This window comes from Nasonia vitripennis (genome assembly GCF_009193385.2).
Source record: "Nasonia vitripennis strain AsymCx chromosome 4 unlocalized genomic scaffold, Nvit_psr_1.1 chr4_random0010, whole genome shotgun sequence".
Lineage (NCBI taxonomy): Eukaryota > Metazoa > Arthropoda > Insecta > Hymenoptera > Pteromalidae > Nasonia > Nasonia vitripennis.
The window spans coordinates 854,545-877,442 of NW_022279646.1; the positions used below are offsets into that span (position 1 = coordinate 854,545).

Genomic DNA, 22,898 nt, shown 5'->3' on the forward strand with positions numbered 1-22,898 from the left:
GCGGCTACGGTGTTTCGGTACGGTGGCGGTATGCCGGATCGGTGGCGGATTTTGAGGTTAGGAATTCATTCGGTACGGTAGAGTCGTGTGCGCACGGCTACACCGACCCGAATGTGTCGCGTAAGAACGATCTCGACCGCTCTGTGTGCGCACAGTAACGATCGGGATTGCGCAACCGGGTTTTGAGGTTATCCCTCGGATTTATAGAGTCGTGTGCGCACGGCTTCACAAATCTTCGTCGCTCGTCTCGTTTCTCTCTTTATCCTGTGTGCGCACAGAGATAAAGCGAGTCGTGAGATGTCGGCGTAAGGCTGGCTTGGTTGGTTAGGATTTTTACGGTGGCACCGTCGGTTTCGGTTCGTCTACCAAATCGTCACGTGTGCTCACGAGACGACTTCGTCGGCGCAGATCTATCTCTCGCTGTTCCCTGTAGTAACGTGTGCGCATGATGCTACCTGGAGTGGAGCTCGAGTAGAACTACCCGTTGCGCCGCGCGATCCGCCTTATAAAGGCACGCGGCGCGGATATGTATGGGTGCGTCCACGGCGCACCGCGTACGCCGCTCGCGCCACCTGGCGCGTCGTCGCTGAGTCGCTCGCCGGTTGCCGCGCTCCGCGTTCGTGCGACCTCGCCTTTCGTTGCGCGCGCGCGCTCGCTGCGCATGCCGTGTTTATTGCTGTCGCCTTACATGTGCGAGACGCGTGTCTTGTCACACAACAGATGCGTCAAATGTCGCAATTGGTGCCGTTTTATCACAAGATAAACATCTCATATCGTATTTTTTAAGAACCCTGAATTCAGCCGAACAAAACTATTCAACCATCGAAAAAAAACTACTAGCAATAGTCGAGGCATGTCGACATTTTAGGCCATGCAAATACGGGTAAAAATTTACAATCGAAACTGATCATAAGCCCCTTGGGGCGTATGATTGAGGCCTACTTGGCTCTGGTTTTTGAAAACACCAAATTCACGTTTGATTCGATGGAGGATAAAATTGGAAGAATATGACTACGATATTAAATACGAAAAGGATATGAAAATTATGTTGCTCACCCCTAAGCAGAATAGAAATTAATAATCAAGAAGAGGATGACGAATCACTTTCAATAGTTCCCCAAGCCGCAGATATAACAGCACACTGAATTGAGGAAGTGGACGAAGACCCCAGCGACGATCTGGAAACGGCCCACACTGCTAAGGAAGATCCAGTATTTTCATTGCCTATAACAGTCAAAAATATTCATGCATTTAATTACAGTATTATAATAAAATCAGGAAGGGATAACGGTGTTAGAATAAATAAAGGTAAGCTCAAGATTCAATATATAGGAAAGATTAATAAGAATGAAGCCGAAACATAATTGTTAAAATTTCTAAATAAAAATATAAAACCAAATAAACAATACGGTATTTACTTCATAAATGAGGATTTGTAAATTATCGTTTACCGAGTGCTGCTAAAACATTTTAATGAAAAACTAAAGTTAATTAAAACAAATACTTATTCACCCGTGATGGACAAAATTAATTTTCTTAAAAAACTTTAGGAGTATCGTAATAGAACCCATAACGGAATTCAGAAAACAGCTCATTTTAAAAAGGGGTTGTATACACTAAACATGGATAGACTTATACAAAACTATATTAACCAATGTGAATTATGTTTAGAACACAAATATGAAATAAAGCCTTACGAAACAGAAAAATATGGACCTATTATCGCCTATAGACCATTACAGCATGTACATATAGATATTTTTCATGTTGGAGAAGAAAGATTTTTAACAATTATTGACATATTTTTAAAATACGCTCAAGCTTATCATCTATTAGATGGAAATGCTATAATAGTATTAAACAAATTAAGGCATTTTGCATCGCATCATAATTTTCTAGATAAAATTACTACGGATAATGGAAGCGAATTTATACACAAGATTGAATATCATCGAACTACAATCAATAGACATACATCAAATGGGGCAATAGAAAGATTACATTCAACTTTAAGGGAAAAACTAAGTATTTTAGTCGACAAAAATCTCCGGGAAACAATGAAGAATCGTATGACAACAGCAATCTTAATATATAATCAAAGCATTCATTCATCAACAAATTTTGCACCATTCACCATACTGTATGGACCGTATGAAGAACTACACAAACATGTCATCGAACCTGGAGCAGATATAACTAAGGAATATAATGAAATACGGCAAAAGCAAATTTTACCCTTCTACGATGAGTTATATAAAAGACAGAAACAAAAAACAAAAATTACCTAATGATTTAAACAATGAATTAGAAAGTAAAGAAATATACGTTAAAACCCATCAACGACAACGGATTAAAATCGCACGCCGTTACCAAAATTTATTAGTTCAAAAACAAAAAGGTCATTCATTAGAGTGTTACATACACGGACAGCCACGTCGTTACAATCTAAGAAGCGCAAAAAGATTAAGAAAAACTTTTTCTTTGCAGTAAGAAGATTACGGTCCTGAGGATAACAGTAATCGCGATAGTTTCAACTATACTCTTAAGAAGCGAGGAAAGTAATCCCGATGCAACATGTTATAATTACCAGCAAGGCGTTGGTAGAATTATAGAAAATTATCACTATGTACATTTTTATATAAACACGTCATCATTTAAATACACCTATGGCAGAATTCTAACTGACTACACTGTACTATCTTCAAGAAAAGAACTTAAAAACTCAAGCCTATTAATGGAAGCCAAATTGTTATATGAAGAAATTTATAAGGATTTGCGAGAAATAGCACTATTTGGCCGAAGAAGGAAAGGTGGATAATGGATTAATAAATGGAGTAGGGAAAATGATTAAATATATATTCGGAAATTTAGACTCTGACGATTTGGAAAAGGTTAACAATTATTTGGAAAAATTTGGAAAACAACAAAATGAAGATATTGCGATTTCGAACAAATCAATAAGTTGTATGAACCAAATTAGCAAAATGATAAATGTATGTACCGAAATAATTAACAAAATATTATGACAACTCGCAATGACCAAAATACGCGATTTAAATTTTTCGAAACAGTTATAACTTTTATTGTACAAGAACAACACTTTCTAAATTTATTAGGAAAGATAAAAAGATCATTCGAGGAGGGCATAAAACTCGACAAAAGTCGGATAAAATTCAATCCTGGTCTACGCTCCGTGACAAAGCTACGTCTTAACTCGTTGTGGGGCAAGTTTGGGCAACGCGCAAACATGACAAAAACTGAGATAGTAAGATATCCATAAAGATTGTTCGAGCTGCTTACTGCTCTCGCTCGGCTCAATCTTTTCTCGAAGCTCGAGCCACTGGAGAACGCGCGCTGTACTATGACTCAGATTCCATAGTGTATGTGAGCCGAGAGAATGGATGCGAGTATGAGCCGTCAACGGGACCAATTTTAGGGCAACTCACTGACGAGTTGGCGGGCTATGGGTTAGGAACATACATCCTTTGTCTCCGGAAGACAAAAATGTTATGCCTATAAGTATCCAACACCTGACGGCCGTGAATCGTGTGTACGTAAGATTAAAGTTATCCGATTGGATGCAGCAGCATCCGAAAATATTAATTTTGAATGTGTGCGTAAACTTGTGAGTGGCGAAATACCACCGACATTTGTCTCTTTTTAAGCGCTTAGACGTACAGCATTGCATGATGTAATCACACGCTTGGAATGTAAAATCTGTGAACCTGTCTACTCTGAACGTCGCTTTGTTGCTAACGATAAGAGTTACCTTGACGGATATGTAACTATAAAATGACTAATAAAAAGTATAAACTTAATACAATTTTTCTATATTTAATAATAACTTATCCAGCTCTCTCTCTCTCTCTCTCTCTCTCTCTCTCTCTCTCTCTCTCTCTCTCTCTCTATTTTGCATGCATCCAGTTGCCATGACTATCCATACAAAACTGACTTGCTCGTACAGATGCTAATCCTTGTCATCCTTTTTCTCCCGCCACTCCTCCACCTTCTCCCTTCTACTACAAATAACCCATATGTGTTCTGACTGAACTAGCCTTCAAAACCGCTCGCGCGGAGCACGTGCGTCATAAGCCTCCCAGAAAGGGCGGGCTATATAGCTAACCTTCGGAGTCTCGCACCGTGCGCGCAAATAAGCTCCCTGGAGGGGAAGCCTGATGACTTGCCCTCAGCAAGCTCGACGACTGCTTGCGCATGCGCGCGAGGAGGAGCCCCCCGCGCCGAGTGCTAATGCTCAAAGTGTTATAAATCTTACGTGTCGCTCGGTCTGACGTGCATTTCGTGCATCACCTGCCCACCGCATCATACATGTGCGCTGGAGACATCCCTGGATATGCATGATTTGCGGTCCAACCTCGTGTGGCTAGACCGTGTTTGTCGGCAATTTTCTCAAATACATCGCACAGATAAGCGATACACAATTTGAGCGTATATTACTCTACTATACAAAATAGCAGCCTGCTTGTAAGAAATTTGTTGGTGGAAGTATTGAATTTCACGAGGGGTCGCCAAAGCCGAAGGACTGCAGTATAGATCCCGAACGATCGAAACTTTTGATTCTCGACGATCTGATGCGCGAGTCGTCTAGTGCGAGTGTAGTTAATATATTTGTCATGGACAGCCATCATTATAATTTGAGCATTTTCTTTCTCTCGTAAAATCTCGTTCATCGGAGTCAGCGAGAAATATCGCTGAACTTGAATTACATAGTTGTTTTTAAGAACACTCACGATTGCTCGCAGATACAGCATCTGGCCCGACAGCTTCATCCCGAGGATACGAAATTTTTGCAAGAAGCCTATAACGATGCTGTCTCTCGGCCATTTTATTATCTACTTCTGGATTTGAAGCAGGATATGCCGGAAAATTGCCGGTATCGCACGTGCATATTTCCGTTCGATCGGCATCAGTATGTGTATGTGCCGTGCAAACAGATTAAAAGCAACTTCATCACCGACAATGTGCCAGTCGTTTGTGTGTGATAGATTGAGCAACGGCCACCACCACCACAGCCAACATCAGGTCAGCAGCAGCGTCATCACTATCCCATTAGACGAAAGTATCTGAATATATTGAAAGTGCTGTGCTGTGTACAGAATATTCTGCGTGGAAACGTACCACTGAGCATACGTTATAAGAGCAAGTTACGTAAACACGCATCATTACTGCGCGAAATCATAGCTCCGGGACAGACGATAGAAACTCGCAAGAGACTTTTGATTAAAGCTCAAAATCTTGTGCCGGTAATAGTGAAACCTGTTTTATCAGCATGGAGCATGCTAGGAAAATGATTTTAGTGTAATCAAGAATGTATCGAGAGGGTGAGACAGCAGAAGCAGCAGCACTACCGTCAAAAACGACTATCACAGACGAGTGTGAAGCTAGCAGTAGTAATGGGTACTACCTTAGGTGTTGCAACAGTTCCTACACTACAAAAAACAAAGTAGCAAGGACGATAAAGCCGATAATTAGTTGTTGTTGCCGACAGTTGATAAAACATTACCACCACTGCATTCTATTACTACAAATGGTGATAGCAAAGTAATATACGATCTACATATTATAAATAGTGTGGCGCCTTCGTGAAAATGCACGAAATCTAATTAATAGCCTATGTCAATCTGGTAGGGTTTACTAGAATAAACTCGGTATGATTACGGTAGATGGCATGCGTGCACGAGATGTTAATATTGTAGACTTAGTGAACGAAGCTGTGAGACGTAGAAAAAGGCCACCTTATTGTGGCTTCGATCAGTTTGTTCGCGTACTTTGTAAGGCACACGTACCTCTGGAATTTATAGGAAATAACAAACTTCATCTTTCTGTAGCAGCTGTTGTAGCAGAAGAATTTAACAGTAGCGGTAATAACAATTCTCTGCTGACTGCTTCTGACACGTCATTATTATCTGTACCGGTAAGACAACAACAACAACAACTAGTATCCAGTGGAAGCGGTAGTGATGAGGATGACGATGACGAGGAGGAGGAGGAAGAGGACTATGACGGAGAGAAAACACTAGATCCGAATAATTTGACATTTTTTAAGTATCGCAAAGGCAATAAAAAGAGAAAACGAGGTAGCAGTAGTCGTGCATCAGTCGAAACCACGGTAGATACTTTAATAAGATTTGTAGCGCCACCTGCTTAAAAACAAGTATTACTAACAGAGCCCAAGCTCGGCCACACAGTGCTAGGGTCACGATTATTCGGAAGGTCGCTCAAATGCCAACTTCAGGGGACATCGCGGTAATACCGATCTGCTTTGTCCCCTGAAGTCAGCCATCGGGCGACCCTGCATCAATTCGAAAATGTTCAAATTACCGGTGGCTGCGCCGATGAATAAGAAAGTGTCAATCTAAAACTAAAAAACAAGAACCCTATGCACCAAATCTATTTACCCAAGACTTAAATATAAAACGTGAATACTAATATATCCCATAAACTTAAATCTACCTACCTCATGCACAGCGAGATGCAAATGAAAAAATAAAAATACTAAACTAAAATCTCCTAAAACTATCTACATCAAGAACGGTAAGTTGCTGGCATAAAACGAAAATATTAAATCCTAAGCACATAAGCCCACACAAAAATCTAAATCAAAATAGAGAATCCTAAGCCTGATCTAAATCAATTTATCTGTTTATGTTTAATTTTAAAATATGGAAGTGTAACCAAAGGTATAATACTTTTATAGTTTAATTTTAATAGTTCTACTACTATTCTTTACAACAGGTAGAATTTGTCAAAAGTCGTCGCCTAACACTATTGATTTATTCCCAAAAGGAATGTTAGTATCACATAGATCACGTAAAGTTAAATCAACTATTTCTAGAGCTCTTTTAAGAATCATAGAACCTTTATCCCAAATAATTGAATCTACTTTCCCTAACTTTTCTTTGTAAGATTCAAATTGTAAAAATGCAATTTTCAAATTCGTAAAATCTAAAGGTAAACAAAAAGTTTTATGTTTCGTGATTACTTTTGGGAGTAATATTAAAGCTATACTGTTTTTCCAAAACCTGCCTATAAAATACATTTTGTTAGTTTTTAAACATAGCGTTTCAAAAATCTTCTTTTGGTTATTGTTCAACTAATTATACATTGACTCAATCAATCATTTGCACTGTTCAATTTCTTTACCATGTTAAATGTTCTTTAAAGCAGTTTTGTTAAGCATAGGTAATTTGAATGAGTCACATGATTCATCCTCCAATTCAAATATTTAGTTGGTCTATAAAAGAGCACAATTTTCTTTGTTATAAATAAAATCTATTTTTGTATGTGTTCCAAATGCGATCCCCTTGAATATTTTCAGAAAGTAAGAACCACGCAAAAATTTGTCGCAACTGATTTGGTAACACAACAGTACTAGCTTCTTTAAAAATGTTATCAATTTGATTATCATGTTTAATTAAACCCATGGTAATAGCAGTGTCTTTATGTGTACTATAATTTATATCATTAAAATGAAACTGTTCATGATCTTTAGGAGAAACTACATTCAATCTACCGATAGTATTATTTTTCATTTCACTGTCTGCTTCTTTCCACATCGTCCGGTCGTCTGCTTCGTGCAGCATCGTCCGGTCGTCTGCTTCGTGCAGCATCGTCGGGTCGTCTGCTTCGTGCAGCATCGTCCGGTCGTCTGCTTCGTGCAGCATCGTCCGGTCGTCTGCTTCGTGCAGCATCGTCCGGTCGTCTGCTTCGTGCAGCATCGTCTGGCCATCCTTTGGACAGCCTCAACCCCGACACGGCTCAGTGACCTTCGTCTAGCTTCATTTTTATTTCGCTGTCTCGCCTTTTCTTTGCCTTCTTTTCTCTTCGTCATTTCTAACCTTCTTGAGGATGGTCCTTACGTAGTTGTTTACTGCGTTCCAACCATCCTCCGACGTCAACATAGTTGTCATCATTGACGCAGGTGTCACTCTGATCTGAAGATAACACTCGAGTTCTTCTCGCTCCATTTGGTATCGCGAACAGTCACAGAGAACATGCTCCGCATCTTCGTTAGCGTCCAAACAAGCTGGGCAGTTCGGACTGTCGTCTAATTTAAATCGGTGCAGATATGGAAGCATCCGTGCCTGGTTAAAAACTGTGTGAGGTATTAGTTGACAACTCCATGTTTTTTTCCAGTCCAATCCTCTATTTTTGGTATAAGGCGATGTGTCCATCGCCCTTTGTCACTAACATCCCATCTTGTTTGCCATTTGGCCATTGTCTTCTTTCTTGCTACGTCCCAGATCTCCTTCTGAGTTTTGTCACTTGTTCTTCTTTTAGTTTGGAATACTACCTTTCCTTCCATCGCCAATAGGTCAATCAACGGCTTACCAGCAATAATGCACACCGCGTCGTCCGATACTGTATGGTAAGCGGACGCCACTCTTAGTACACTTCTTCTGTACACAGTGGTTAGCATTCGGGCATACGATGTGTGTGTGTGTGTGTGTGTGTGTGTGTGTATGCATACTGTAATATTTCTGGAATTATTTCGTTCATATCAATAAAATTTGACATGCATATTTATTTTTGGATTCTGAATTTGGGAAAAACAGTTATTTTTTATTTTCTCAACTATTTTTTTATTTTTGAAACACAGTATTTTGCGTTTTTTTCAATCATTCCATTATTACAAACTTCAGCTAAAATGCATTTCAAAGAGAATAAAATTAACTACTTTTTCTCGTTTGTTCCTCGGGATCGACCGCTTTGTTCGGCAGATAAAATGAAAAAGGTGATTTTTGTTTAAATTCATATTTCTGAAACTAAACATCACGAAAAAAAAATCATGACGACGGGTCACGTGCCAAACGATATCCCATTAAAATTTCTAGTTGACCACTTATTTTTTAGATAATAAATCAAAAAGTGAAAAAAATGAGTTATTTTTGTGCTTTTTCTAAAGTCCTACCGTTTATCACAGAGGTCTCCTGTTTTGCATATAACATTTAGTATTTGCATTCTAATTAGTGCTTTTTCCGTCTTTTTTATTGTTTCTGACAAACTAGAAGGTCCATAAGAGATGTCCGCGTTTGCTTAATTTTTCGATTTTTCGATTAGTACGGGTTTTGCTCTTTTCCACCACAAACTACTTCTACCATTAGTCCCGGAAGCCTAATGCTTCTAAGGGGCGAATCGGCCGCGGACATAGTTCACCTTCTGTGAAAAAGGGTATTTTATCTGCAGGGACCTCCGTCGTTTCTATCTTAGGCTGGATGGGGTGTGAGAGAAACAACCCATCAATTATTTCTTTCATTGCTTTTGCCTCCATAGGTTTTATTCGTTTTATTCCACCCATCTTTCGGTTACGTGTAATACCCCACAATAGCTCCGCAATGTACGTTAATTTAATTTTCAAAAACTTATGTTTTTCGGTTCTATTTTAGCTAAAACGCACGCTTTTTCCGCTTCCTGCTCCGCAGCAGCACAAGATCAGCAGCTCTGCTAGCCAGCGACGGAAACAGCAGGAGCTACGGCGGAGCGGCAAGCGTGTAACTGAATATATTGCAAAGCGGGTGACGTGGCGAGCGCACATATATGACTGTACAAGAGTAGGAGTGTGCACGCAGTGGCGGCGTAGCGCGCACATAACTGTACGCGTGTATGAATGGATTCTGTAAATATATTCGATCTCCGCTCTCTTCGGAACCTTTATAAGGCCATGCGCGGACCATGGCCAGCTACTAACTCCAACGTCATACTTGTAAAATTTTCGAGTCCGACAAGATAACGCAAACGTAAAGCGTAACTGTCTTTGCTACGTTACGTACATTTGTATGCTACTTTGATAACTAAAAAACTAAAATTGAACATATGCAAAAACCTGATCAGTGACATAAAGCGATGTTCTGATGTGGCTACCATAGTTGCTGTGAAAAAATTAATTTTTACAAAATATTATACACAATCGAGAGGAATTTTCACAGAAAACTCATTCTAGTTCAAATACTTTAATACAATCTAGATAGAAGATTCACATTAACAAACTATTCTGTCAATTTATTTATTCACATTACATTAACAACAATAGAGAATTATTTTTAACTTTTGTTTACATTACAAAAATCGCTGCCAAGTCCTTGTCACTTAGCTTCCTCTTAAATGGCTTTTTATTATTCTTTTAGTATGTAAAGTATTCAAATTATCTTAAGAACAGAAAGGTTTTGAAAGCTGCTTAAAGAACTTCGCTAAAATATATACAGATTTAGAAAAAATGTATGACAGTTATAGGGGTGAAATAAAAATAATAACGGTGGAATTATCAAATAGATAAGCATAAGACAGCTACCGATGTAGCTAGCAAAATCAAGAATAATCATATTGTTATATTTATATTGAAGATATTGTTTTTAAGAATTTAAATTAAATTTTTTTTTAACGGATTTTAAAGATAACAAATTACCTTATTACTTTCGGGCATTCCGACATAGAAATTTATGATCAGAAGGCAAGAATACATCAAAATAACCTTCGGCAATCAAGTCTGACTAAAACCGACCCTGCCCCTAGAGTAGATATTCGATTGGTTGAAAAACGAATATCCAGTCTAAAGGTAGTTGCGATTTTGAAGTTCTAAACTCAAGAAAATTAAGCGCGCATTGAATTAACTAGTATTTTCAAAATTGTCAGTTTTCAAGTGAATATGTAACTCGCCTCTCACCCCGTTGGTTTCGGGTGCAAATCTCCCACGGAGCAGCATTTTTTCATTATTTTAATTTACTTAATTTAGTTGATATTGCGTTAATTAGTAAAAAGTTTAAGCAATATATAAGGTAGAGATTAAACATTTTATTATTTCTAAGGCTTTAATAAAAATTACCATTCTGTCTATAAAAAATTAATAGATTTTTAAGCTGAGAGTGGATTACTAAACTTTGTAGTAAATTTTTCTATCCAGTGTAGTAAAATTTACTGTACCTTTTTCTCAGCGTATTTGAATTTAATGCAGAAAATTAATTCATTCTTGATCATTTTTTATGCATACCTATTCTAGTGTTGATAAATTTAATTATAATTTATAATATAATGTTGTAAGTTATCAAGAGTATATAATAATGAAAAATAACTATTTTTAAGAGAGTGGAACGAGAATTACAGATTAAAGGTGCTGGTCATTTGTTTTTGGGGTCCAGTGGAGAAAATACTCAAACCGGAGATCCACTTTATGAAGATCCAACTGAACAATCCATTTCTTTACCAGACACTACAAACTTTGTAAATGTGGATCAAAATTTACATGTTTCTCCAGCTCCTCTTGGTATTTGTTCTTGAAAATAAATCTCGAATTTCTTTAATATTAAATTAATGAACTCAATTTTGTTTTAGGTATATCTTCTAGTAATTCTAATGATATTTCCAATGATTTGATTAATCAAGGATCAAACATTGTTAGTTCAGCTTTATCCTTTTACAAAGGTTTTCAAGCAAATAAAGCTTATATAGAAGGGATGAAAACAGGCATAAAAATACAAAAACAACGCATTTTGAGAGAAGTGCGATGTTTACAAGACACTCAGCTTCCACTGCCATTACCATCTACTGTAATTGAAAATTTTTCTATTTCAACTAATTTCTCTAGCAATCCTTCAGTTTCTGTTATAACAGTACCCGCTCCGACAGCAACTTTGTCTACCAGCACTTGTAATTCTTCTAATCTATCAACTAATTTGACTTGTTCAAATTCGTTTACATCGATTGGCGAGATTTGCAGTACCATTTCATCGCAGCCAACTATGGCGAGTAGTGATGTTAGTCAGAATACAGCTATTAGTGATCGTCCAAAAGTTAAAGCAGTTTCGAAAAAAGATAACAAAAATGTCCGTAAAACAGTGCATGGAATGGTATTAAACAAATTGCAACAACAGCATATGGCACTAATGGCTGGACTTTCATCATCGGACTTTCAAAAATTTTTAGAAAAAACACGTCCTCATTGTGTTCAACAAGTTCACCAGTTACAGCAACTTAACCAACAACTACAGTTACAACTGGATCAAGTTCAGGTATTTTTAAGATATTTATATGCAGATATCGACATAAATATATTGTCAACAATTTTTAGGCACGCCCGCGGTCAGGATTGAAAAAATGGCTCATTATTTATTTTTTAATTAATAATTAAAGATTTTAATTATTAATTATAGACCTTATTCTAAATAATACAAAGTTTTAATTATTAATCTGTAGGTCTATAATTAATAATTCAAACGTTTTATATTAATTATAAAACGTATATTTGATGATTAAAAACTTTAATTTTAATTAATAATCATGGGCCATATAATATAATTAATAATTAAAGGTTTTATGTCTGGAAATATAAGAAAAATTATTAAAACTTACATATGTAGTATAATTACGATATAATAATACGTAACAAAATGTTTTAATTCTTTACTTATGACACACGTCATTTATGTATTTAATACGTTCTATAATTAATAATTAAAAGTTTTAATTATCAATATTATACGGCCTATAATTAAAATTTTTTAATTTCAATTTTTTAACCATCAATTATTGCATTAATTAAATTAAAAAATCAATTCATTACTTGCAACCCTGACCGCATTACGCGAGTGCCTTATAGTTTTTTCAGCGAAAAATATGTGAGATGCGATATCGTGCATTTTTTAATAAATTTGGTGTTACACGATTATCTCTGAGAGACTTTAGTCGATCGAATTAAATATTTGTGTGCAAACTTCCTTTACCACCAGAAGCTTGTGGTTCTATTTCAAGCTCAATCTCGCATATATACGTAGATTGCGGTCACCTTAAAAATCACCAATATCGGTTTTTTGGCTCTAACTCGAAATCTAAGCATTCTACAAAAAAAAGTTACATTAAGAAGATCTTTAAAAAATGCAACTTTTTTCGGTTGATATAAAATCATGAAAATGCTTATAATTCGAGTTAACAGCCCAAAATCGTTGTTCTACAGCGAAAAAATCAATTATTTACCATAAAACTGTATGGCTGTATGTTTAACATGAAAATATTTTTTCAAAACGCTTTAAGGAAGAAAAAATTTTCAAAAACAGTTTTTCAAAAAGATAACCAACACAAACGTTAGATAGCGAGGGCGCCGTAAACGCAAAACGCGAAGCGTACATCATACAAGCGTACAACATCGTTAAACAATACTTCCGTGGGGTCCGCTAATTAGCCTAGTTGGTTTTTTTTGTATGGTTTGACGTTTCCATACATCCCTCATCCTTCGAAGAGATCTCTCATGCACCGAAGTGATTAGTGGTCCAGGATCAAACTCGTCTTCTTTCTGCATCAGCTCGTCTTCTTGTTTCTTGGCTCTCAATGCTGTTACATGCAGCACTCCGCCTGCTATTGTCATCTTTTAAGCTTTTCATTTTTTTCTCCGCCGTGTAAAGCGCACCTAAATACAATGCAGCTGCCGGAAGCTAGCTATATGTTTACAGCCTTCTTCTTTTTGTCCATACTCTTTGCAGAAGGATCAGCTCGCTTTTATCTGGCATACAGTTTTGCGGTGATCAGCTCTTCTACACTTCAGTCAGAAGGTCTTCCTATCTGCCTTTTTGCACTCATCCCTCCAGTGTCCGAAGCGTACACATACACACACGCGTGCGCACATGCACACGCACACGCACACATACCGTTAGAATGGACCAAGTCATTGAAAAACCAGGCGGACGAGCGGAATATCAATACGGCTTCAGGAAAAAACGCTCCACTCTTGATGTTATAAGCTTAGTAGTTGACACCGCTAGAACTGCAAAAGAAGAAAAAAAATGGAAAGGAGGATCCAAGAAGTACTGTAATATTATTACACTGGATATAAAAAATGCGTTTAACTCAGCTAGCTGGGGCAAGATACAGGAGGCACTACGGAAAAAAGAAGCCTCATACCATGTATTGTTGGCTGGACCAATAGACGACACGGGGAAGTGAATTACTGCCTTACGCAGTTTTTAAGCGGACATGGTCGGTTGATGCTGCTCGAAGTAGACGACCGGACGATGCGGCAGGAAGCAGACGGTTGGACGATGCAGAAGGAAGAAGACGGCAGGACGATGTTGAATGAAGAAGACGAGTTTGATCCTGAACCCTTAATCACCTTGGCGGATGGGGGGTGTACGGAAATGTCAAACTTCAAAGGAGAAGCCAAAAAAGGCTAGTTAACGGGTCCCACAGAAGTATTGTTCAACGATAGTACCTGTGGGGATCCGGTGTCGGAGGGCCACTTCTGCAGAGCTTGCTCTGCCTACGCCACATTAAAAAAAAAACTACACACACATACACACCATGGAATTTAAACTAAATCCCCTTATTCATACCATAACTAATGTACTTTTGAACAATATCCTGGAGTTTGAGCTCCTTTGGGCCATTCGTTCCTTAGGAATGTTACGGTCAGTGAATTGTGGACTCCCTACAATACGTAGGTATTAGAGAGGTATATTGAAGATCTCAAACTATAAAAATAAAGGTAATTATCTCTAAGAATAGTAAAACAAATTTAGTTTATTTATATAAGTATGTATAAATTATTAATGAAAAATTTTGATTTTAATTTCAAAGGTGGTGTGCCCCCCCCCCCCTCCTAAGTCGTATGTTTTACAGTTTTGATAGCCTACAAAAATTGTATTTTTATTTTATTTTATATATTTATATATCTCAGAAGGAACTTCCATTAATACAGTGCTTAGTTTGCTGTATTTACTTATGTAAATGTGCAGAGCTTTAACTTTCCTTGGAAAATCACTGAAATTTCTAGTATTGATATCCATCTCTATTTCTTCAAAATTTATATTCATGTAATTGTATATTCCGACAATTTTTAGCTTCGAATTAATAAGTTCGTCCTTTTTTACCCTGCAAATACCTTTTAGTTTTTCTTTTAGAACACTTTCTGTTAATGCTACACTATCTTCACTTGTACAGCTTATGATCACTTTATCTTTCCTATTTATGAAAATATTCTTGGTTTGTATGCATTTTTGTTCTGTTAGACAATATTTTACTGAATGTTAATATCAACTTAGCTATTTCTACTTTTTTGAACCGTGATCTTCGGTACTTTTTTTGCAGAAGTTTTGGTTGTTTAACAGCATCTCTGTAGTCAATTCGCATCAATCTGCTCTCAAAGTCTTAAGAACAGATTAATGCGAATTTCTCTGTAGCTTTTCTTTTAGAAGATCATTTTACTTTAGAAGATAATTTCTCTGTTAATTCGATAAGCAGTCTTTTCAGTTGACTGACCTCTGATTTCAGAAACTCAACCTCACTGTCACTAACAGTTGATTCTGAATTAAGTAAATGTAAGGTTTTACCCTCTGTTTTAGTTAGTAGTTCTCTTTTTATTTCCTTAGTTGTCTTAGATTTAATTAATCAAAAATTTCAAAATTTTATTTGGTACATCACCAAATAAAATTTTGAAGCATTTAACTACATTGTTTTAGAGATATAAGAAATAAAAAAAATTGAAACCTTGGTATCTTAAGAACCATAGAGATTTGAAAGCTGTGAAATAAACTTAGCTAAAACACATAAAATATCTACTTTTTTCAAAAATCTCAAGTGCAATCAGGCCTTTTTACATCCGTAATCAAGGCACAAAAAAAAATCATTTTTTTCAGTTTTTGATTTATTACTAAAAAAATAAGTAGTCAAATCACTTGGAATTTAAATGGGATGTAGTTTGATACGTCATCCATCGACATGATTTTTTTCGTGAGGTTATGATGTTTGGTTTCAGAGATATGAATTTTAAAAAATTACCTTTTTCATTTTATCTGCCGAACAAAGCGGCCGATCTCAAGGAACAAACGAGGAAAAGTAGGTATTTTTATTCTCTTTCAAATGCATTATAGCTAAATTGTTTGTAAAAATGGAATGATTGAAAAAATCGCAAAATAGTGTTTTTCAAAAATCAAAAAATGACCATAAAAAGAAAAATAGTTGAGAAAATAAAAAATAACTGTTTTTCCCGAAGTCAGAATCCAAAAATAGATAGGCATGTCCCATTTTATTGATATTGACGTAGTAGTTCCAGAAATATTACGGTATGCATATACACACACACACACACACACACATACGGACATTTTCTAAAAGCACTTGATTTGAGCTTCTAACACACCAAAAAGTATTTTCTAAAAGTTTTGACGGAACTCAAAATTTTACTATTATAAAGTTTTCTCTAGGAGGAAGCAAAAATGTTGCATTCAAACTCCCAGAGATAAGTACAAGTTCCATATTTTTTAAAACAACAAATACTAGTGACTTATTATTCTACGTGTCATTATTAAATATACTATTAAATATTAAATTTACACTCGATGACAAATTCTAACCAATCAAAAGCAAGATTTCCAAACGGTTCCACGAGATTCAAATACCTTCGAGTATAAAACAATATATTCAATACAGTCAACAGTCTGTAAAAGTAATTATGACTACTAGTACACTCTAAAGTCTGAAGAACAAACAGGCGCTGGAAAAAATAAATGCTTCGATTACTTCTTTGGGAAAGTATAAATCATTACTTTTATAATTTAAACGAGTACAAAAGGAATTAAAAGTATAGTTTATTCTTTTGTGAAGAATAAAACGTACTGTTTAATCTTTTGCAAAGAATATATCGCGTAGTTTAATCTTTTGCGAAAAATAAAATTTCGGCCCACCATTTTAAAAGAATTAATAAGACAATTTATTCTTTTGTAAATATTCAATCTCACAGTTTAATCTTTTCAAGAGAAAAAAATGTTCCTTTGTCATTTCCAAGGAATCAATGTCGTGTTTTATTCTTTACCAAAATATTGAATCAGGCAATTTTATCTTTATCAAAGAATAAAATGTATACCTATATTAAAAAAAAAATAGATTGTTATTGTTATTAGTGAAAAAAAGAATAATCAAACATAAACATTTATTGTTAAATGAAATTATTTGTTAATAATTGTAATGTTCTGATGCATCAAATCAAATCAAATCAAATCAATGCAGGACTGAATCTGCAGATAACATCTTGTAATATGCATAAATACATACAGCATTCGTCATTTCATATTAACAAACACATAGCTTTAAAAAAAGAGCATAGTTGCACAAAGAACTATTTGCAGCGTCCCTTTTATCTGGACCGCATTTGCAGATAACATCTTGTGATATGCATAGATACATGCAGGATACGTCTTTTTATATTCACAAATACATAGAGCTAATAAAAGAGCATAGCTGCACAAAGAACTATTCGCAGCATCCCTTCCATCTGGACCAATATTAAAATAATCCTTACTAATCTATGTGTATACATATACCATGTGTATACATATGTATATATGGCATGATATGTGTTAAAAATATAAATACCAATACATTAATATCTTCTATTTTTTCTAAATTGTTCTCTCAGCTTCTAATGCATCTAGACCAAATCTTAAAAATGTTTTATAGTAGGAGGGTATATTTTTATTATATGTAACTGTTTATACAATTCAATATTTTTATATTTATAAAATTCATCAAGTTTTCGGAAATTAATGTGTTGACGCCGTTTGAATCTCGCGCGCGTTAGGCGTCAATTGACTAGCCGGAGATTCCCCGAGAGCATTGCTGGCTACTTACCCCCTCCATAGAGGTCAAGACCGTAATAAAACCACTGCGCTCGTGAATCCTCGCTCTCTTGTTCCGGCGCCACTGAAGTGATAAAGCCTTTTCCTAATCACGCGTCCGCGAATTTAAACACATTATCGTTCTTACACTTCTTACACACCTACTTTTTTTTATGGCATTTTGAATTCGAAAGTTCATCGCCTCATCTACGCAAGCCTCCCACGCTGCCCTGTCTTGTGTCAATCCCACCCAAGATGCACCCCTTCGATCGACACCCACCCGTCCTATTTCTACTAGATCCGCTTTCACGTTGTCCTCCCATCTGCATCTAGGTCTACCTAGAGGTCACGTTACCATCGGCCTGCCCTTCATGACACGCGCTGCCGTACGGTCGTCTTCCATTCTCGCTACGTGCCCTACCCATCCCAATCTGCGTGATTTAATTATTCTGTTAATATTTTGTGACGCGTACAGATTGTGTTACTCATCATTGTGTAGTCTCCTCCATTCCCCGGTTTCCTCATCTTTCTTCGGCCCGTACATTTTTCGCAAGAGTCTATTTTCAAATACCCTAAAACGGTTGTCCGCCTGCTTAGTGAGAGCCCACATTTCGCACCTGTATAGAATCACTGGCAGTATTATTGTCCTGTATATTCTTATTTTAACGTTTTTAGACAGCAGCCTCGAATTAAGTAAATTACTCACGGCGTAGAAGCAAGCATTACCCGAATGGAGTCTCTTGTTTATTTCGACATTAATCTCGTTTTTATCATTTATGGTCGTACCCAGATACCTGGATTCACTAACCTTTTCAAAATTCCCAACTCAGAGATCTCCCTCCCCTCTGCAGATGCCTAGTTTATCCACAATCATGTACTTTGTTTTTGATTCACTCACTTCTAACCCTGTATACTCCGCCGCTTTTATGAGGATTTCCGCGTTTCTTGCTACCGTTTCCCTACGATCCCCCAGTATATCCAAATCATCTGCGTAGCCTAGTATCTGCGTTGTTCCATTAAGCGTTGCGCCCAGCTGGCTAACTTGCATTTTTCTAACGACATACTCTAACGTTAAGTTGAACAGCACCGTAGAGAGCCCATCCCCTTGTTTTAAACCATGGCGTATCGTAAAGGGTTTTGATACATTACCGCCTACTAGGACCTTTCCCGTGTTTCCGTTCAGACATATTTTAATTAATCTCACGAGTTTTTTCGGTACACCGAGAAGTACTAGAATTTGATATATTTTGCTTCGCTTAATAGAATCGTACGCTTTTTTAAAACCTATAAATAGTTGGTATATGGTTTCGCAAATTCCCACTTTTTCTCTAATAACTGTCTTATGGTAAACATTTGATCGCTTGTTGATCTGTTGCACCGAAATCCGCACTGATAATCTCCTACTATTTCTTCCGCGAATGGAGTGAGTCTTGCTTGTATTTGACAGAACTTTGTTGCACGTTACTAAAAGTGAGATACCCCTATAGTTATTGCAGTCTGTCTTATCCCCCTTTTTAAAAATCGGTATAATGATAGATTCCTTCCAATTTTCGGGTATTGTTTCATTTTTCCAGATGGCACATACTAGTTTATAGATTTTAAAAGTAAGCTCGACGCCCCCATATTTGAGTAACTCAGCTGGTATAGAGTAATTTCCCGCTGCTTTGTTGTTTTTCAGATTTTTAATCGCGGCCTCTACTTCTTGGTAGCTTGGTTCCTCCACGTAGAGTTCAGCAATGTGAATTTCGGCCCCTAATTCTTCTCTATTTTCGTGCACGTTTAATAATTTATCGAATTTTTCCACAGCGACAGTAATTCGTTGTCATTTGTTACGAGGTCCCTGTTTTCGTCCTTCATCAATTGCGCTCTACTCTTAAAACCCTTTCTGATGGCGTTAATTCCTCTGTACATTTCGCGGGGGTTATTTTCCTTACTTTTGGTTTCTATTCTCCTAATAAGATTCTTTTGATACTCCCGCTTCTTATTTCTATAGATCGCGCCCGCCTGTTTCCTTACGTTAGAATACTCTTCTACGGTACTATCGCTTCTATTGTGTAAGCTATCTAATTTACGCCTTTCAAACCAGAGTTCGCACTCTTCGTCAAGTGGTCCGAGTCGCTATTTGCCCCTTTATAACGTATATTAAGCTAGCAGATCAAGGTCACGACTCGTACTTCTAAACTATTGGATATTTTGTTGCTAATTTGTTGCTAATTTGTTACGCTATTCCAGATTTTGTTGCTAATTACGTATCAAAGATACGCGCGTTCTGCTAGATTAAGTCTTAAGCTAGCAGACCATCATGCTGTATCTTGGGTTCTAAATAAGATATCGACCTCTTTCACACGGCATATTTTGTTGCTAATTTATTGCTGAAGGATGGCATTATGTAAAATATCCCCTTATCAACCCTTAACCACCATATCCATCCCCCTTATACCGCTGAAATAGGATAAAGTCGAAATGGGATCTTCGGCGTATATAAATAACGCGATCTTTCTTGTTGCTACTTTGTTGCTAGCCAGCAGCATTGTTTAAAATATCCTATTGTCACCCCCGAGCCACAAACCACCCTCCTGCGAGTCCTAAAATAGAATTGTGACGTTCTCGCTTTAATTTGGTTAAAGTTAAACCGAAATTATTAACGTTCGCGTCATTAACTATCGTTCATCGCATGCCGAGCGGTTGCACGGATGAACATGGAAGCGTGGCTGATACGTAGGACAAGGACTAGGGAGGGAACCGATACTACCCCTAAAAAAGAATATTAACAAAATACGCTGGAAGACGCATCGTTTATTTGCGTCTTTAGCGTATTTTGTTAATATTCTATTTGCGTCGTCGAACGTATTTTGTTAATATTCTTTTTTAGGGGTAATATAAGGGTGGGTTGTGGCCCGGGGGTGACAGTAGCATATTTTAAACAATGCTACCGGCGAGCAACCAATTAGTAACAAAATACTTCATCGTTTATTTGCGTCTTCGAACGTATTTTGTTAATATTCTATTTTAGGAGTCGCAGGAGGGTGGTTTCGGGCTCGGGGGTGATAGTAGGATATTTTTAACAACGCTATCGGCGAGCAACAAAGTAGCAACAAAATATCCCGTTATTTATATACGCCGAAGATCCCATTTCGACTTCATCCTATTTCAGCGGTATAAGGGGGATGGATATTGGGGTTAAGGGTTGATAAGGGGATATTTTGCTTATTCAATTTATTTGCAGCTAACCTCTTTCTTAGGGGCTGTTCCTCTATCCGCAACCTGAGGACGTGCTGTGTAGTGGTGATAGGCACATACCTACACATTACGAAATTAAAAATAACTACTGTATTGCTCACATTAAGTAAAACACACACAACTGTATAATTAGATTTGAGGAGAATAAATCCAAACATATCTCAAACCACGTGTCATTGTGTCACTCCTGTGCCTTCTCTCTCCATCGAGCTGATTATAAGAAAAATGTGACGCGTAATTCCGTCTTTAGCAAAAGCTGAATCGCGCCGTAATATCTGGTCATTCGAACCGGATGGCAATTATAAGAAAAACGTGACGCGTAATTTCGTCTTTAGCAAAAGCTGAATTGCACCGTAATAAAATGCAAAAAAAAAATCCGGACGGACGGACGAAAATTTTTTAAGTGCTTTTATTGCTTAAAACTAATCAAAATTTGATGCAATTAAAAATTTTTTTCGGTTACCTGAACAATTCAAGATCAAAGAACATTCATACTATAAAATAAATTCATTTTTTTTATTTTATTTTTATAATCAGGAAAACCCGAACGAAAACGAGTCTCGTCCTCGTAAGCACACGTGGTCGATACCCAGAGTCGCCGAAACCCGTAGCCTACATCCGGACGCATTGCTGCTCCCTCTGCTACTGTGCGCACACAGGGTTGAGGAAGTGACCGCTCCGCTAACCGACTGTTCACCGAGTCGTGCGCTCACGTCATGGTGACTTTGAGGTTAACCTCAGATTTCCGACATCGCTTTTACGCCGACTTCTCCTGACTCCATTTGTCACTGTGCATACACAGGTCAAAAGGAAGAGCGAGACCAGCAACGAGGATCTACAGAGCCGTGCGCACACGACTCTGTGAGTCCGAGGATAACCTCAAAAAATCGTAAAGCCGTTCCGACTGTCTCTGTGCGCACACAGAGCAATCTAAACCGTTACTATGCGGCGTATTTGGATCGACGTAGCCGTGCGCACACGACTCCGTCGTAACCGAATGCAATCCTAACCTCAAAATCTGTCACCGCTCCGTAATTCCGACACCAACCCGATTCACCAATGCCGCACGCGTATAGCCCTAACCACCCGTAACTCTATACTCGAACTACAAGTATTGTGATCGCGCTAGTTCAAATCACTCCGATTGTGAAGGCGAAATCTTTCTATCGAATCGCGTTATTTGGTTTCTCTTACAGGTGGGCTTTAACATCTAACACCCACGTTGTTGATTTTGATACTAAATATACGACTTTATTCTTATTAAAACAAGTAAACAGTCATTATTAAACCTTTCTCCCAATCAAATCCTGGATTCGACTGATCACTCAATAACCGGGAGAAAACCGAACCGTTACAATACTAAACTCTTAAAATAGAGAATAGCGAAAGCAATAATCTGTTAATAAATACTGGTGTCCGCCAGGGTACAATCTTAGGTCCACTGCTTTTTATACTTCATATAAATGACGTTTCTAGAGAGATCCCTTTGGACTTCATCCAGTCGCACACACATGATACCGCTATAATAGCCACTGGCGAACCTTGGTTAGAGGCGCAAAAATATGAATAAATACTTAATAGTGATAAATAATTGGCTGGCTGTGAATAAATTATCGTTGAACGTGGGAGAGACAGTATACATGAGATCCCGAAGTTATTGCAATAATGTACCTATGCAAGTTAAAATGAAAATACAAGATAGGATGATAACTAACGCGACCCTATTATACTTTGAATTTGCTTTTGACCTAAATGCGTTTTATTGTCTCCAATGATTTCTTGTCTGCTATGTCTTAGATGCTTATGTTTGAGTAATGTATCTTGAAGATTTAAATGAGAACTTTCTAATGATCATAATATTTTCCTTTAAAATTTTTCTTTCAAAATAATTTTGATTGAAAATTAATTTAATCAATAAGTTGATTTAAGTCAGTACACATCGTAGACTATAAGACGACGGGACGGCAAGTGTGCATTAAATAATATTTTTGAAAATTGTAACCTTTTTTTAATAACCACTAGTGAGCTGATCTTATCTCACCTGCTGAA

General features: G+C 37.2%; 1 protein-coding gene across 7 annotated transcripts in view; it reads left to right on the top strand.

The window, feature by feature from the left end:
* LOC100119221 (multiple ankyrin repeats single KH domain) overlaps positions 1–22,898 on the top strand; it is a 490,846-nt gene that overhangs the window by 153,975 nt on the left and 313,973 nt on the right. For 6 of the 7 annotated variants that reach the window (XM_031930209.2, XM_031930213.2, XM_031930210.2 and 3 more), the window contains 2 exons: positions 11,095–11,275; positions 11,344–12,020. The exons of the other annotated variant lie outside the window; for it this stretch is intronic. In XM_031930209.2, coding sequence (XP_031786069.1) covers positions 11,095–11,275; positions 11,344–12,020 — 858 coding nt within the window. The remainder of the gene's footprint in view (positions 1–11,094; positions 11,276–11,343; positions 12,021–22,898) is intronic. 7 annotated transcript variants of the gene reach the window in all.